Here is a 14,515-nt window from a genome sequence, read left to right as displayed (position 1 = left end):
ATGGGACAAGTATGGGCAAGCGAAGGATGCTCGGGAAGCCCACATGAATTGGACTGTCTCTGGCCTGGGGATGGGAAGGTGTCAGCGCTGCTGAGAGACACTGTCAGATGAATTGAGACTTGAAGGATAAGAGGAATTAATTAGGTTGAGGGGAGAGGAAGAGAGTGGAAATACCAGGAGTAGAAAATGTGATTGGTGGACTATAAATAGTTTCGGATTTACTTCTAGAATGAAGGCAGGGAGTGAGCATGAGCGGATCATGAATGACCTCATGTACCATGTTAAGAAGCTTGGGCTTTATCCTGTCTTGAAGGGAAGTGCCAAGGTCACATCTGTATTTATATATCTATTCAATCTAGCAACAGTGTGAAGGACAGAGGCAGAGCTTAATAAGAAAGCCAGAAAAATTCAAGTGGTGGCTCTAAGCGGCTATTTTGCAGAAAATTCAAGGCAGAGAAATAAAGACATTGAAAGAGATAATAGAGCCACAGAGTCATAAGAGATGGGAGTTTTCTCACTGTCATACTTAAGAAAGCAATAAGCAACCCCTTGTAGAATTTATCTACCCACATAAATGGTACAGAAAAGAACTTTTGACGAAAAATGGACAAATTCATCCATCCATCCATCCATTCATTCATTCAATATAGATTTATTGAAAAAGCTGGAAAATTACTGGAGCTAAAATTTAATTTAATAACTTTGACAAGAGAGGTTTCAAGTTAGAACTGATTAATGCACCAGGAATCCAACCAGAAAGAACGTTGCTTCCTCAATCATAGGGGAAGAAACAAATGACAAAGTCCTTCTGAACCCTTACATACTAGTTCTGCATATTTTATTTTAGCATAGGGGTGCTATGCTAAAATAAAAGACAACATGAAGATTACATAATGCTGAAAAAGTGAAGAAGAAAGACCAAAGCTTTGAAGGCCAGATCTTGGGAAGTCACTTCCTTGTTACAGTAGTGGCATCCTACAGCAAGGCAGTCTCCTGTTTTGGGGTGACAATGGGTCCATTTTTATTTATTTATCATTTTTAATCCTCACCTAAGGACATGCTTAGAGAGAAGAAGAGGGGGTAGGAGAGAGAGAGAGAGAGAAACATCAATCAGTTGCCTTTCCATATATGCCCCAACTGGGGACCACACCGCAACCCAGATATGTGCCCTGACCAGGAATGGAACTGGCAACCTTTTGGTGCATGGATGATGCTCAACTGACTGAGCCACTCCAGATGGGCTGGGTCCATTTTTAAACAAACAGAATGTAAACACTGCACTATTTAAAGAAAAATAACCACAAATAGACTGCTTGTTTAGGAAAAAATACTTACTTTATCCTGAGCTAAGAACAGGCTATAAACCTTAGGAAGGAGAAGGACTAATGAAAAAAAAAAAAAGTTAACCAATATACTTCTCATCTATTGACTTCAAAAACAGTTTGCCTAGCATCTTTTATGTTTTTTCTCAGTAGAATAAATTTTTAAAAATACTTGTAGCCTGGCTGGCATGGCTCAGTGGTTGAGTGTCCACCTACGAACCAGGAGGTCACAGTTTGATTTCCAGTCAGGGCACATGCCCGGGTTGCGGGCTCGATCCCCAGTGTGTGGCATGCAGGAGGCAGCTGGTCAATGATTCTCTCTCACCATTGATGTTTATATATCTCTCTCTCCCCCTTCCCCTTCCTCTCTGAAATCATTAAAGATATATTTAAAAAAAATAAAAACACTTGTATTCTCCACGAGAGGAAAAGGAAAAATCTGAGCCATTCTATAAATCAGTGGCTCTCCACTGGGGATGACTTCACTCCTGAGGGAACATTTGGCGACTTCTAGAGATGCTAGACATTTTCACTTGTTACAGCTGGGGGAGGAGGTGTTACCGGCATTAAGGATGTGCTAAAAATCTTACAATGCATGGGACAGACTCTACAGCAAAGAATCAGCCAGACCAAAATGTCAATAGAGCCGAGGTTGAGAAACCCTGTTTCAAATCTCTCTATAAATCTAAATTATTCCTGAGTACCCCAAAGCCTACCTATGTGATAAATAAGACGTTAAAATACTTGGCAAGTAAAATCAATTAGAAAGCCAAAGGTACATACAAGGGGAATAAGTACTCAGGTGTCAAATCCAGGTCATCATCATAACCAAATCGTCGAAGCACAGTCCAAGTAGTTTCATGTCTCCCTCTCTGGATAAAAAGTGTGTGTAAAAAAAGAAAACCTGAAATAAAATGAATTCGTAAACACAACTGATGTGAAAAAGAGCACAGACTCACATGGGAGAAAAGCATGCAACACAAAATGGCAAGCACTACAGTCATGAACCTAGGCTTAATAGTTTTGCATACTGGAGGTCAAATCAAAACAAAATTCACAAGTGTCTCAATAAAAACAGAGCTGATTTCAGAATCATTTCATTTATATACCCAGGTCAGCAAGAGATGGCACCAGAAGAAAGGGCCAAAACATATCCCAAGGAATACACTGACATTCACAAAGTTAGGTGATAAAAACAAAGGACGTTGTGTTACAGATCTTTGTGCTTTATAATGAAAAGTTCTGGTTTTCAATTTCATTTTTTATTTTACTGTGGTTCTATCACACATTCTACAGGGAACATTGTATACTTGGTAAATCTGACGGATAGGCAAAATGTCTCCCCTAAAAATAATTTCTACTTAAAGGATGCTTATGAATCAGAAGAACTTTAAGATAAATTTGTTTGTTCCAGAAATCTTTTTCCTTCAGGTGGACGTCAGCATTCCTGAGATCCCACCAATTTCCCTTCCTCTAATTTATGCTGACAGTGAAGATAACTATCCCCACCAAATTGCCTGTCTCTTCCAACTCCTACATGTCCAAGTTAGATTTCAGACATATGAGTAAAACTAACGTTTCCTTAAAGTATAAATAATGCTATAAAGACCTTATACCAAATTTTGAAATTATTGAGTTAAAAAAGGGAAAGAACACCATTCACCTACCTTTCAGTGTCAACCCACTATCAGCCACACCATCACTTATATGTTTTCTGACTACATTCTTGACATCTTCTAGAGCCTGAGGAGCTAATGGAGTGTTGAAACAAATTCTCTAGCAAAAAACAAAACAAAAAAAACAAAATACACAAAAAAACACCAACAAAAATCAGCATTAAATATAAATATATAAAAACAGTCTACAAAGCAATATTAAATCAATGAGTTGCAACCGAAAGAAACAAATTATGAATTAGGATGGTCTCTGCCTTGTATTATTTTTGTAAAACATGTCATACTTAGAAGGAAAGAAACCTTCCCTACTCTCCCCATCACATTTCTAAAACACAGGGCTCTTTGTGAAGCTATGTTATACAAAACCAAGAAAGAAAAATAACTCAGAGTTCAGACTTCGTCCTCCTCAATACACATCCATTGTGTACCATGAAATAATGCTATCAAAGAGTCTCCTTGATTCCTATGCATAAGAGAGTTTTATACCCTAGGCAAAGACTTAAATAGCTTGACATGAAAGATAATTTTTACATGAAACAGACTCAAATTTATCAACACATCACTGTTTAAGCTAATAAATTCCAATAGCTTTTCTCAGTCCCACCCCCCCCAAAAAAACACAACAAGGTATACGAACATCAGAAAAAGAGGAAGGTTACCTGAAAGAAGTTGAGCTCAGCATCATTGAGAGTGCCATCATTATCTTGATCAGATATTTTAAATATACGAGTAAGGGCTTTTATACAGGCTGGCTTCATCTAGAAATCAATGAGAAAAGAAACAATTGTTTTAATTAAAATAGCTTAGATTTTTAAATATGATTTTCATAAGGCTAAGAGTAATTCTGATTGTTCTCACCATCAAATACGTAACAGCAAATACAACCAGCATGAAAAATTAACTAAAGCAAAGCCATTTATTTTTATACTCAAACCTTTTTAAGTAAATGAGGACCAGTATTTGGAATGATCGAATGCCCCCCGCATGACCACAAATCCTCCAAGGATAGGCAAGAGAAGTACATCTTTAGAGAATATTCATTCTTCCAGTCATATCTATATACTAGAGGCCTGGTGCACGAATTCATGCACGGGTGGGATCCGGCTGGCCTAGCTAAGGGGAGGGGCCACGGGAGGTTGGCTGGCCAGCCCCACCCCCGTTCGGGTGGGGGTGAGGGGCTGGTCGGGGGCAGGGCCGGCTGGGGGGAGGGGCCACAGGAGGTTGCCTCCCCTATGGGACTAAAATCAAACCTGCAATCTCTGTATGTGCCCTGACCAGGAATCCAGCTCACAACCCTTTGGGGTACCAACGATGCTCCAACTGAGCCACCTGGTCAGGGGCAGGCTTAATTTTTAATATTATCTTTTTGTTGATCCCAATCTGTGTTAAAGGTTGTTATTGTCTAAATAAAAGCTTCTGGTATAGCTTAGACTCAGTGCTTGTTCTTGTGTAAAACAAAGGATAGTCTCCAAATTTGCAGATTTTACTTCAAGCAGGTCCACCTACGAAATGAATAACAGATGGTGGTATTTTATTCAGGTGATTGGGGAAGGAGCAGGGGTGGGGTGATTAGCAGAACTAATAATAGCCCTAAGTAAAAAGCAATTAAAGAATTGAGAACTAACAGAGGCGATTTAATGTACCAGTAGGCTAAGGGCTCAGAGGTAAATCTCTATAGCATGAGACTGCTTCCCAAATTTTCTTGATCATAAGATCAAATTTCCTGGCTGAATCAGAAGGTAGTCTGTGTTTTTAACAAGTATGTCTAGTGACTACGATGAAGCAAATTTGGGAAATTCTGGATTAAGAGTAAATTAGAAAGAAGCATTCCAATTAAGAAACAGTAAACCAGGATTAAGGAAAAGTAAATCAGGGTCAGATTAAGGGGTAACTCAGATTAATTATTTATACCAGAGGTCAGCACTTCTTCTGTAAAGGGCTACAAATAACCAATAGGAAAAATCAAGAATGTCATGGAAGTACTTATATAGCAAGAGAGAATAAAATTTCCACAACATTTTTATTGATGAAATTCAAAATATAATAAAACCAGTATAAATTTGCTATACAGGTCTACTAATGAGAAGAATGAAAATCTCCTAAGAGAGTTAACATTTTGCTAAGTTGGGGTTCAAAATTAGTGTTCCCTATCATAAAAATTGATTGCAATGTTTATCTGTAAAATTTTACATACTTTATCTTTGAAATATGTCTTTTTGTACAGTTACATACTGCCAGTACTGATACATATCCATACACATATAATTTTAATTGGGCACATTCATTGCTTGGAAAGCGTTTGCAGAATTATATTAGATTCTTTTCTTGATTTTTGCCTGCTAGCATGTCATTATACTGCAGCTTAGTGAGTCCTGATTGAAGGTTGGGTGGAAGCTCCTCAACTGCAGAGTCAAATGAAGTATGAAATGTGGAAATTTCTTTTGTGCTTGCACTGAGGTAACTACAACCCTCCCCCAAAATAATTTGAGCTTAGAACATACAGCTGCTTTTCCAACTAAAAACTGACTTTTTTCTTTTCTTGTTTTGGCAGGATAGGTAAAGCACTGATAACAAAATAAAACATAACAGTACAGTGATACACGTGGTACTAAAATACTGTCAAGTTATAGCTGTGCCAGTGCAATTAGCAGTGCGCCAAGCAGCACTGAGCACAGAAGTGTGAGTACCACATACAAACTCTGCTGCAACTACTCATCTCTGCCTTTGTGGCAGGAAAGCAGCCACAGACAAACATAAAGGAATGAGGACGGCTGTGATGCAATAAAACATTATTCATGAATGATAAATTCTAAATGTCACATAATTTTCCCATATCACAAAATATTACTCCTTTTGAACTTTTTTCAGTCATTTAAAAATGTAGCTCTGGCCCTGGCCAGTGCTCAGTGGTTAGAGCATTGGCCGGGAAGGCAAGCAATCAATGCGTCTCTCTCACATTGATGTTTCTCTCACTCTGTCTCTCCACTTCCCTTCCATTCTCTCTAAAAACCAAAAAGAAAAAAAAGAGAGAGAGATAATGAAAATATAAAATGTATTCTTAGCTCATAGGCTATACAAAAAACAAGTGGCCAGACCAAATGTGGCTCACTGGTCAAAGCAGCCAACCACTTACCTATACTATAAACTTTTCCTGAAAATATCTACAACTTTTTATTTTTAAATACTCAACAGTAAAAAGACAACTCAAGAAATAGAAAAAAGAATTAAACAGACATTTCTCCAAAGAAGATATACAAATGGCAAAATAACCACAAGAAAAGCTGAACATCATCATTACCCATCAGGGAAATGCAAATCAAAACAATAGTGAGATACCATTCACATCCACTATGGCTATCCTATATAATAAAAGGCTACTATGCAAATTGACTGAACGGGGGAACGACTGGTTGCTATGACGCACACTGACTACCAGGGAGTAGATGCTCAATGCAGGAGCTGCTCCTGGTGGTCAGTGCGCTCCCATAGAGGAGAGCTGCTCAGCCAGAATTCAGGCTCACGGCTGGCGAGTGCAGTGGAGGTGGCGGGGAGCAGGCCTAAGCCGTCAGTAGGACATCCTCTGAGGGCTCCCATACTGCAAGAGGGCACAGGCCGGGCTGAGGGACGACCTACCCCCAACCCCAAGTGCACAAATTTCATGCACTGGGCCTCTAGTAATAATATATTAAAAAAGTGGGTGGAGGGGAAGAAATAACAAGTATTGGCAAAGAGGTGAAGAAACTGGAACCTTCATATAATTTGGTGGTTCCTCATAGAATTACCATGTGATCTAGCAACTTCATTCCTAATTATACAAAGGAATTGAAAACAGATGTTCAAATTTGTGTGTTAATGTTTATAGCAGTTATATTCACAACTAGAGGCCTGGTGCATGGATTCATGCACCAGTGGGGTCCCTTGGTCTGGCCTGCGGGGATCAGTGGACTTCCGCACCACTGCAGCCAAGCCTTACCCGCCAGCTTGTCGGGCTTCAGCCCACTGTCCCTGTTGATCCTGCACAGCACGAAGTAGTGCGAGAAGTGACAGGTGGCCAGGGAGGAGCCCGAGCTGGAGCCAGGCACCGTGCCGCTCCTGCTCATCCGGGCCCCACTGCGCCTGCCGCCGCTGCCCAGTAGGCTGGCTGCTGCTTTGCTGCAGTCTCCGTGCGCCCGTCCTAGGGCGATACTGGCACACCCATGATTGCACAACCACTGCTCATTATTGCAGCCTCGCTCCTCGCACCCAGTCAGTACTGATGCCAGGACCAGGAGCCATGAGCCCCATGTCCGTTGGTCAGCTGAGCAGCCCTCCCGCTGTGGGAGTGCACTGACCACCAGGGGGCAGCTCCTGCGTTGAGTGTCTGCCCCCTGGTGGTCAGTGCACATCATAGCTACCAGATGACCAGTTGCATAGGCTTTTATATATATAGGTAGGTAGATAGCCATAAAATGTACAACAACCCAAAAGTCCATCAATAGATAAGTGGATAAACAAAATGTGAAATATAGCCATACAATAAAGTATTGTTTAGCCATTAAAGAAATGAAATGCTAATACATGCTACAACATGCATGTACCCTGAAAACATTACTATGCTATGTGAAAGAAGCCAACAGAAAGACCACATGCAGTATGAGTCCATTTATATGAAATGTCCACAAAAAGCAAATCCATACAGACAGAAAGTAGATTACTGGTTGCCCAGGGTTGGGGGAATGGGGGTAACACTAATGGGTACAGGGTTTCTTTTTGAGGTGATGAAATATTCTGGAATTAGACAGTGGTGATGAACATACAACTGTGTGAATATACTAAAACCACCGAATTGCACACTTTAAAGGGCTAAATTTTATGGTATGTGAATTTTAAATAAAAAATAATTAATTTAAAAAGTATATGGCAAAATATTTTCAATTTTAGATATTTCATTAAGGAATTACTGTGTTTCTTAGCTATGAAACAAAAGGGAGTATTCAAGTTTTATTACATGTTGTATCCATGTCAAATAACTACACAAGTTTTTTCTTTGTGTATGTTTTTAAGTTTATGGACTTTATAGTAGCAAAGCAAGTAGCTAAGTCTTTGGACTTCTTGCTGTTATTATTGCCAATTCTCCTGTTTGTTCTAATGACATTTCCTGAAATAGTATTTGATATGGAATACTTTTCTGAGTATTTAATGTGAATATCTTTGAAGAAAAATACCTAGAAAATGTAAGTATAATAAACAATAAATTTAAATTGCAGAAGTTTACAACAATACTTAAGAGTTACTAAAAATCACTACCACATTAGAGTTAGTACCTATACATTCCAGCCCCTACTAACACAAACTGGGGAGCTGGCGGGGGCGGTTACCTCTTTCTCCTCTGGGCAGTACAAGGGCCCTGTAGGATGAAGAACAGCTTTCTGGGCATAATAAAAGAGCTCTGATATGTTCTTCAGATTTTTTGCTGAACACTAAAAAAAAAAAAAAAAAAAAAAAGTTTAAAATTTTACATTCCGAAAGCAATTATGAGAGTTAAAACCACGAAAATAAGGTAATAAGGTTCCTTGAAGAAACTGAAAATGCATTTTTCTTAGTGGATATCACAAGATGGTTGTCTACAAAGAGCCCAGAGGCCAACTTCAAGTCTCTATTTTATTTGGTTTACATGACTTCACAAACAGCAGGAAATTTATTCCATCCCACATCTCCCCAGCCTTCTATTCCCAACCTCAATTAGTGAGAATTCACCAACAGTAAATTTCAAAATCAAACAAGGCATACCTCCACACAGGTTTCTATTTCAGTGTACTGGTTCATAATAGGAAGGATGGTCTCCATACTGCTATATTCCACTAGATCAGATTTGTTCCCAACCAATATCAAAGGCAACCTGAAATAAACAGGGCACATTGTAATACTAAGGAAGACAACATACGTTAGATTTATATTTTAATGTACATTAACCCATTCTAACTCATAAGATATACTTAAACTCCCCAATATGAACCCTCTACTGTAGTCAGCTCAAGCCCACTAGAAAGCATACTCAACAAATACTTATTGAGTACCTATGATAAGCCAGGCACTGTTGTAGGCATTAAGGACATAGGGAAAGTCCATCCCCATTCTAATAGTGTAAATAGGAAATGGACAATAAGCAAATAAACAAGACAATTTCCAATTCTGTTAAGCACTATGAAGAAAATAAATAGGGGGATATGGGCTAGAGTAATGAAAGGGAACTAATTATATGTGATAATCAGGAAAAATCTTTCTGACAAGGTGGCAGTTGAGTCAAGGAGTGAAGGATGAAGTGGAATCTGCCATATGAAGAGCTGGGCGGTAAGAAGGGACAGCATGTACAAAGACCCCAAACTAAAAAACATCTTGTTTAGTCCAAAAAGTAAAAAAAATGCAAGAGTGGCTGCAGAGTCCGGAGCAAAAGAGGTATGAAATGGGGTGAGGGAGAGGAGCAAAGATCAGACACATAAGGACTTACAGATGTAGTAAGGAGAGTAGGTTTTATTGTAAATGTAAAATGGGAAGCTACTGGGGTAATGGCATGATATGATGGACCTTTTAAAATGCAGTCATTTGTTATCTTTAGAGATACATAGTGAAATATTTATAGGGTGATATGGTATGATTCTGCTGTTAGATTAGATACCGAGGTTGAGGAAAAGGCAAAAAAAAAAAAAAAAAAAATACATGGGTTTTTAGCTAGATAAAATGGGTGGATCTCCTGAGACAGAAAAGACTGAAAGCATTCTTTAAGAAGCAGAGCCCTAGCCGGTTTGGTTTCAATGGACAGAGCATCAGCCTGAGAGTTCAATTCCAATCAAGGGCAAGTGCCTCGGTTGCAGGCTTGGTCCCTGGCCCTGGTCGGGGCACTTGTGGGAAGCAACCAACCAATGTGTCTCTCTCACATTGATATTTCTCTCTCTCTATCTCTTCCCCTCCTTTCCACTCTAAAAATCAATGGGAAAATATCTTCCAAAGAATTTCAAAGAAATCTCTCTGTATAAATTATAAATGAAGATCCGTAGTTTTTCAGAGAACTTATAAAGCACTCACATATGCATTATTTCATTGGATTCTTAAAATAACCACAAGTATTATCCTCATTTCTGCTTACAGTTGAGGAAACAGGCTCAATGAAGTCAAAGTCTTTTTTGTTTTGTTTTGTTAATCCTCACCCCAGGATATTTTCTCCCCTGATTTTTAGAGAGAGTGGAAGGGAGAGAGAGAGAGGAGAGAGAGAGAAACACCCATGTGAAAGAGACACATCAACTGGTTGCCTCCCGCAGGAGGCCAGGATCAAATCTGCAATCCAGGTATGTGCCCTTGACTAGGAATTGAACACAAGACCCTATGGTGCACAGGCTGACGCTCTACCCACTGACCAATGCCAGCCAGGGCTGAAGTCAGTCTTAAAGCTCATAAGCAGCCACACCAGATTTCAAAGGTCGTTCACTTTCCTCCAAGTCGCATGCTCTTACATACCCACAATGAGCAATCAATGACAAGGGAGAGTGTCATTCCTCATCAAATGGGCATCTAAGTGAGAGGGCACATGCAGTGCAGTTGTAGAGGAATTCTAGAGCTGAGACTTTTCAAGCAGTGGTTTGAGAAAGAGAAATGCAAGATTAATTATCAAAATACTTAATGTCTGAAATGATGAACCACAGGTCTATTCTGTACTTTGTTCTCAAATATTTGTGTTGCCTCAAGTCACTTCTTCCAAAAAAGGAGTGTGTATGCAAACAGGTAGATAGACCTATAGATAAAACAAATCTGGCAAAATGTTAACAACTGGTGGATTCAAGTGAAGTGTTTATAGATGTTCATTATGCTACCTCTTGCAACTTTCCTGTAAGTTTGAAATTTTTCAATATACAAAGTTGGAGAGAGAAAAAATACCTGCTGTCTTTGTCTGTTCTTTCATTTATGAGAGGAATCCATCGACTTGTTACCTAAAATGAAAATTAACAAGAGCTAAGCCACGTGAGGATCTTCTTTGAAAAATACCCGACCTAAGACCCTTATAATTCTAAACTGGGGATCAATTTTGAAAGTGCCCCCATTGAAATTTAACTAAATATGGTGAAAAAAGTCATATAGTCTTACCTTATCAATAGAATGCTTGTTGTTAACAGCATAAACTATGCAGATGACATTAGCCTACAAGAAAAATGAACAAATTAATAGTATTTTATAATAACAAGAAAAACTTAGTACATCTCTAAGAGGAAAAAGTTCCTAAGGACTTACGGCAAAAATAGATACTCAAATTCAGCAGTAACAACAAAATAAGTTAGAGAATAAAAAATAAGACTTAGAATCATCACTGTTTTCCCACAAAAACCTATTACTATTTTTTAACTCATCTGTGATTTTGGGTTTTTTTGGTTAATCCTCACCTGAAGATATTTTTTTCCATTGATTTTTAGAGAGTACAAAAAGTGGAAAGGAGGGAGGGAAGGTGGGAGAAATAGACACATCGATTGGTTGCCTCTTGCGTGTGCCCCGATCAGGGCCAGGGATCAAACCTACAACCCACGTACATGCCCTTGATCGGAATCGAACCTGCGACTCTTCAGTACCCGGGCCGACGCTCTACCACTGACCCACACAGGCCATGTCACTAACCTGTGATATTTCTTGATGAAGTTGTTCATCACTCTGTTCTGCTTCTACAAATGACAAAGTAAAAAATAGTTTCATACTTTACACATGTCCATAAAAACGAATGGCCAGGCTAAAATCTATGCAACACCCATTTAACATCCCTCTAAACATCCCTTATTCCTTAAGTCATGGTATAGTGCCAGACTAGGTGGCAAAGACAAGGGCAGGGCAGGGGAAGGGAAGGGTGATAAGGAAGCTGGCTGGTACTGAAAGACAGGTTTACAAGAGGATAACTCAGACACAGAAGTGCAAAAGGAACTGTGTTATAAATCTAGGCCGGCATCTGACCCAGAGTTGAGAAGGGTCAGGCAAAAGAGATCAGAAACCCAAGCTCGAAGACTGGGTGCTGAAAAGTCAAAAGCCCAGACAGTGTCTATCCACACAAGGTTAAAAGGCCACATGAGAATCTGGGCAATACAAGCTTAAGGTCTAGATAGCAGATATGAGTAATATTAACCAGGCCCCAGAAGCAAAACTAGAGCATGATAATGATGAGTCAAAAATTCCCTCTCTAGTGCGTATCTCTGGCCAGAACTGGTATCAATGGGCAGTTGTGCCTATAACCCCAAGGTACACGAGACATGCGTGATGTAGGTAGGAGGAAGCACACAAATGAAGAGCAAAGCCATTGTTGATATATTAATTCAGATCATCTTATATTAAACGTTTTCCCCCAAAATGCCTGTTATTTCTGACATACAAACTAATATCATATGTAAGTTCAATTGCACTTTACACTATGCTAAAATAACTGGCCATTTTTAATATCTTTTCATACGTTCAGTAATAATGGGTTTTGGCTCCAATTCTAATATGGAAGTGAATCTAATTATATGGCTACACTTATCTAAAAAAATGATTCTATAAGTTAAGCTACAGTTATGAGACTGTAGCAGAAAGCATCCACTCCCGTCAGTTTCTAATATAGCAGAGTGCTGTCCAGTAGAAACACAATGCAAGCATATATATGTAATTTTTAATTTGCTAGTAGTCACCTTAAGAAAAGTAACAGGTAAAATTACTCTTTTACTTAACCCAAAACATCAAAAATATTAAAATTTCAATATATACTCAGAAAAAGTACTAATGAGCTATTTTATATTCTGGCTTCATACTAAATCTTCTAAATGCACTGTATTGTACACTTAGGGCACACTTCAATTTAGACTAGCCATACTTCAAGTTTTCAAATAGTCACATGTTTCCGACTGCACAGTGCTAACATTTATTTTTTAGGCTATATGAGATACCAGTTCAGCAAAACAAAGTATTACAATGTAGTTATATCCATTTAAAAAAATAGATTTTATTGTTTAGACCAGTTTTTGGTTCTTGCTCCATATAGCTTCCCCCACTGTCAACATCACCCATCAGAGTGGTACATGTTACAACTGACTCTTTAAAAACAAAGTCCCAGAACAAAGCACAATAATTTAATGATTAAAAAGTAGTAGTGTATAGAAAAAAATTTAAATTATAAGAAGCAATACAGATGTGCTTCTATTATCATATAATGTAAGCAACTTGACAACTGTTTTAACTATTATTTTATTTAAGACAAAGGCTGAAAAATTAAAGAACAAATTTAGAAATTAACAAATTCTGAAATTTAGAGCGCTTTCTAAATCATCAGAGCATGCCTGATAACAAATTATCCCAGAACTTCTCTCTGCAAACATGACAATTCAAGGAGGGTAATGACTTATCTACTTCTTGTCATTTACCATTCCTCCTTCCTTTTCATCATTATGGAACCCACCTTAGTACATTAGGGAAGAGAACTGCAAGATGGAGGCTTTAGGTGGGTCTGGGATGGGGACTGGCAGGAAGATATAAATGAAACAAGAATGGTAAATGATCATTTATTGCTAGAGAAAAAGGACCACTCCTGTTTAATATTTTTTAAACCTCAGTAAGTACCTTTTTTTAGATTACTGAACTAACCCTACAGGTTCACCTACAATAGGTCATTCATTACCTGAGTAATCTACGATGTGTGTTGGAACTCTCTCAGGGGTGACATCAGCTGGAATAGTGATTTCTTCTGCCCGAGGAGGCACCTTCATTTGAAAACAAATATAGAAGAAAAATAGGCCACCTTTGGATATGATAGATTAAAACTGTTAACAGATTATGTAAATGTATCTATATATTAGCCCCTTTCATCCATACCTATTCTTACAGGTATTTGTTGTACTTTTAAATGCTTATTTTTGTGTTTTATTACAAATGCAAATATATATTAATGGTATATGATAAATCACTTTTTTAAAAAAGCTCATTTCTACCTGTGTGGGCACCGGACATAAAAGAATACTTCAGATCTGATGTAGCCTAACACAGTACTTAAATTAATTTGGTGTTTTAAACATTAGGTTTTTAAATGTTGAGGATGATAAAAAAGTTTTAGATGTAGAAAGTGATGTTGGCTACACAAAATTGTGAATGTACTTAATGCCCCTAAATTGTACATTGTAAAATCTAATGTCGTTTTCATTCTATTTTGTTGAAAGCTTGACATACTCTACAAATGAAGAACAATGTTAATCTAAAATAATCCTCAAATAAAACAATGTTATCAAAATACATTTCTTCTGGAAGATAACTAATTGGCAACATAATAAGCCTTATGTTTAATGATCCCATTTTTTAGAAATACTGGATGATTTTTAATCAATTAAAAATCCCTTATTCACACTCAAGAGGACTATGCTAAAATGACAATTCTAAACTAAGTTAAACTATCATAGAAAACTTTTAGGTATTACATCTTAGGTGATCATAATTAAAATGTTGCTAATTCTATAAACCACAAAGGAAATTAGACTTCATTTCATAAAT

At 38.1% G+C, this 14,515-nt stretch overlaps 1 protein-coding gene across 10 annotated transcripts in view; it reads right to left on the bottom strand.

Moving 5' to 3' along the window:
* Positions 1–14,515, bottom strand: part of RHOT1 (ras homolog family member T1) — a 57,404-nt gene that overhangs the window by 23,847 nt on the left and 19,042 nt on the right. For all 10 annotated transcript variants that reach the window (XR_004972849.1, XR_004972850.1, XR_004972851.1 and 7 more), the window contains exons 3-11: positions 13,653–13,734; positions 11,636–11,679; positions 11,114–11,167; positions 10,907–10,959; positions 8,768–8,876; positions 8,356–8,457; positions 3,658–3,756; positions 2,990–3,098; positions 2,106–2,226 (exon numbers count right to left, since the gene is read on the bottom strand). Coding sequence is in view for 7 of the 10 variants with exons in the window: in XM_036340532.1 (XP_036196425.1) it covers positions 2,106–2,226; positions 2,990–3,098; positions 3,658–3,756; positions 8,356–8,457; positions 8,768–8,876; positions 10,907–10,959; positions 11,114–11,167; positions 11,636–11,679; positions 13,653–13,734 (773 nt within the window). In the remaining 3 variants the exon portion in view is untranslated. The remainder of the gene's footprint in view (positions 1–2,105; positions 2,227–2,989; positions 3,099–3,657; positions 3,757–8,355; positions 8,458–8,767; positions 8,877–10,906; positions 10,960–11,113; positions 11,168–11,635; positions 11,680–13,652; positions 13,735–14,515) is intronic.

This window comes from Myotis myotis, unplaced genomic scaffold (assembly GCF_014108235.1).
Source record: "Myotis myotis isolate mMyoMyo1 unplaced genomic scaffold, mMyoMyo1.p scaffold_m19_p_17, whole genome shotgun sequence".
NCBI classification, from domain to species: Eukaryota; Metazoa; Chordata; class Mammalia; order Chiroptera; family Vespertilionidae; genus Myotis; species Myotis myotis.
This window is presented reverse-complemented; position numbering and strand designations above follow the sequence as displayed.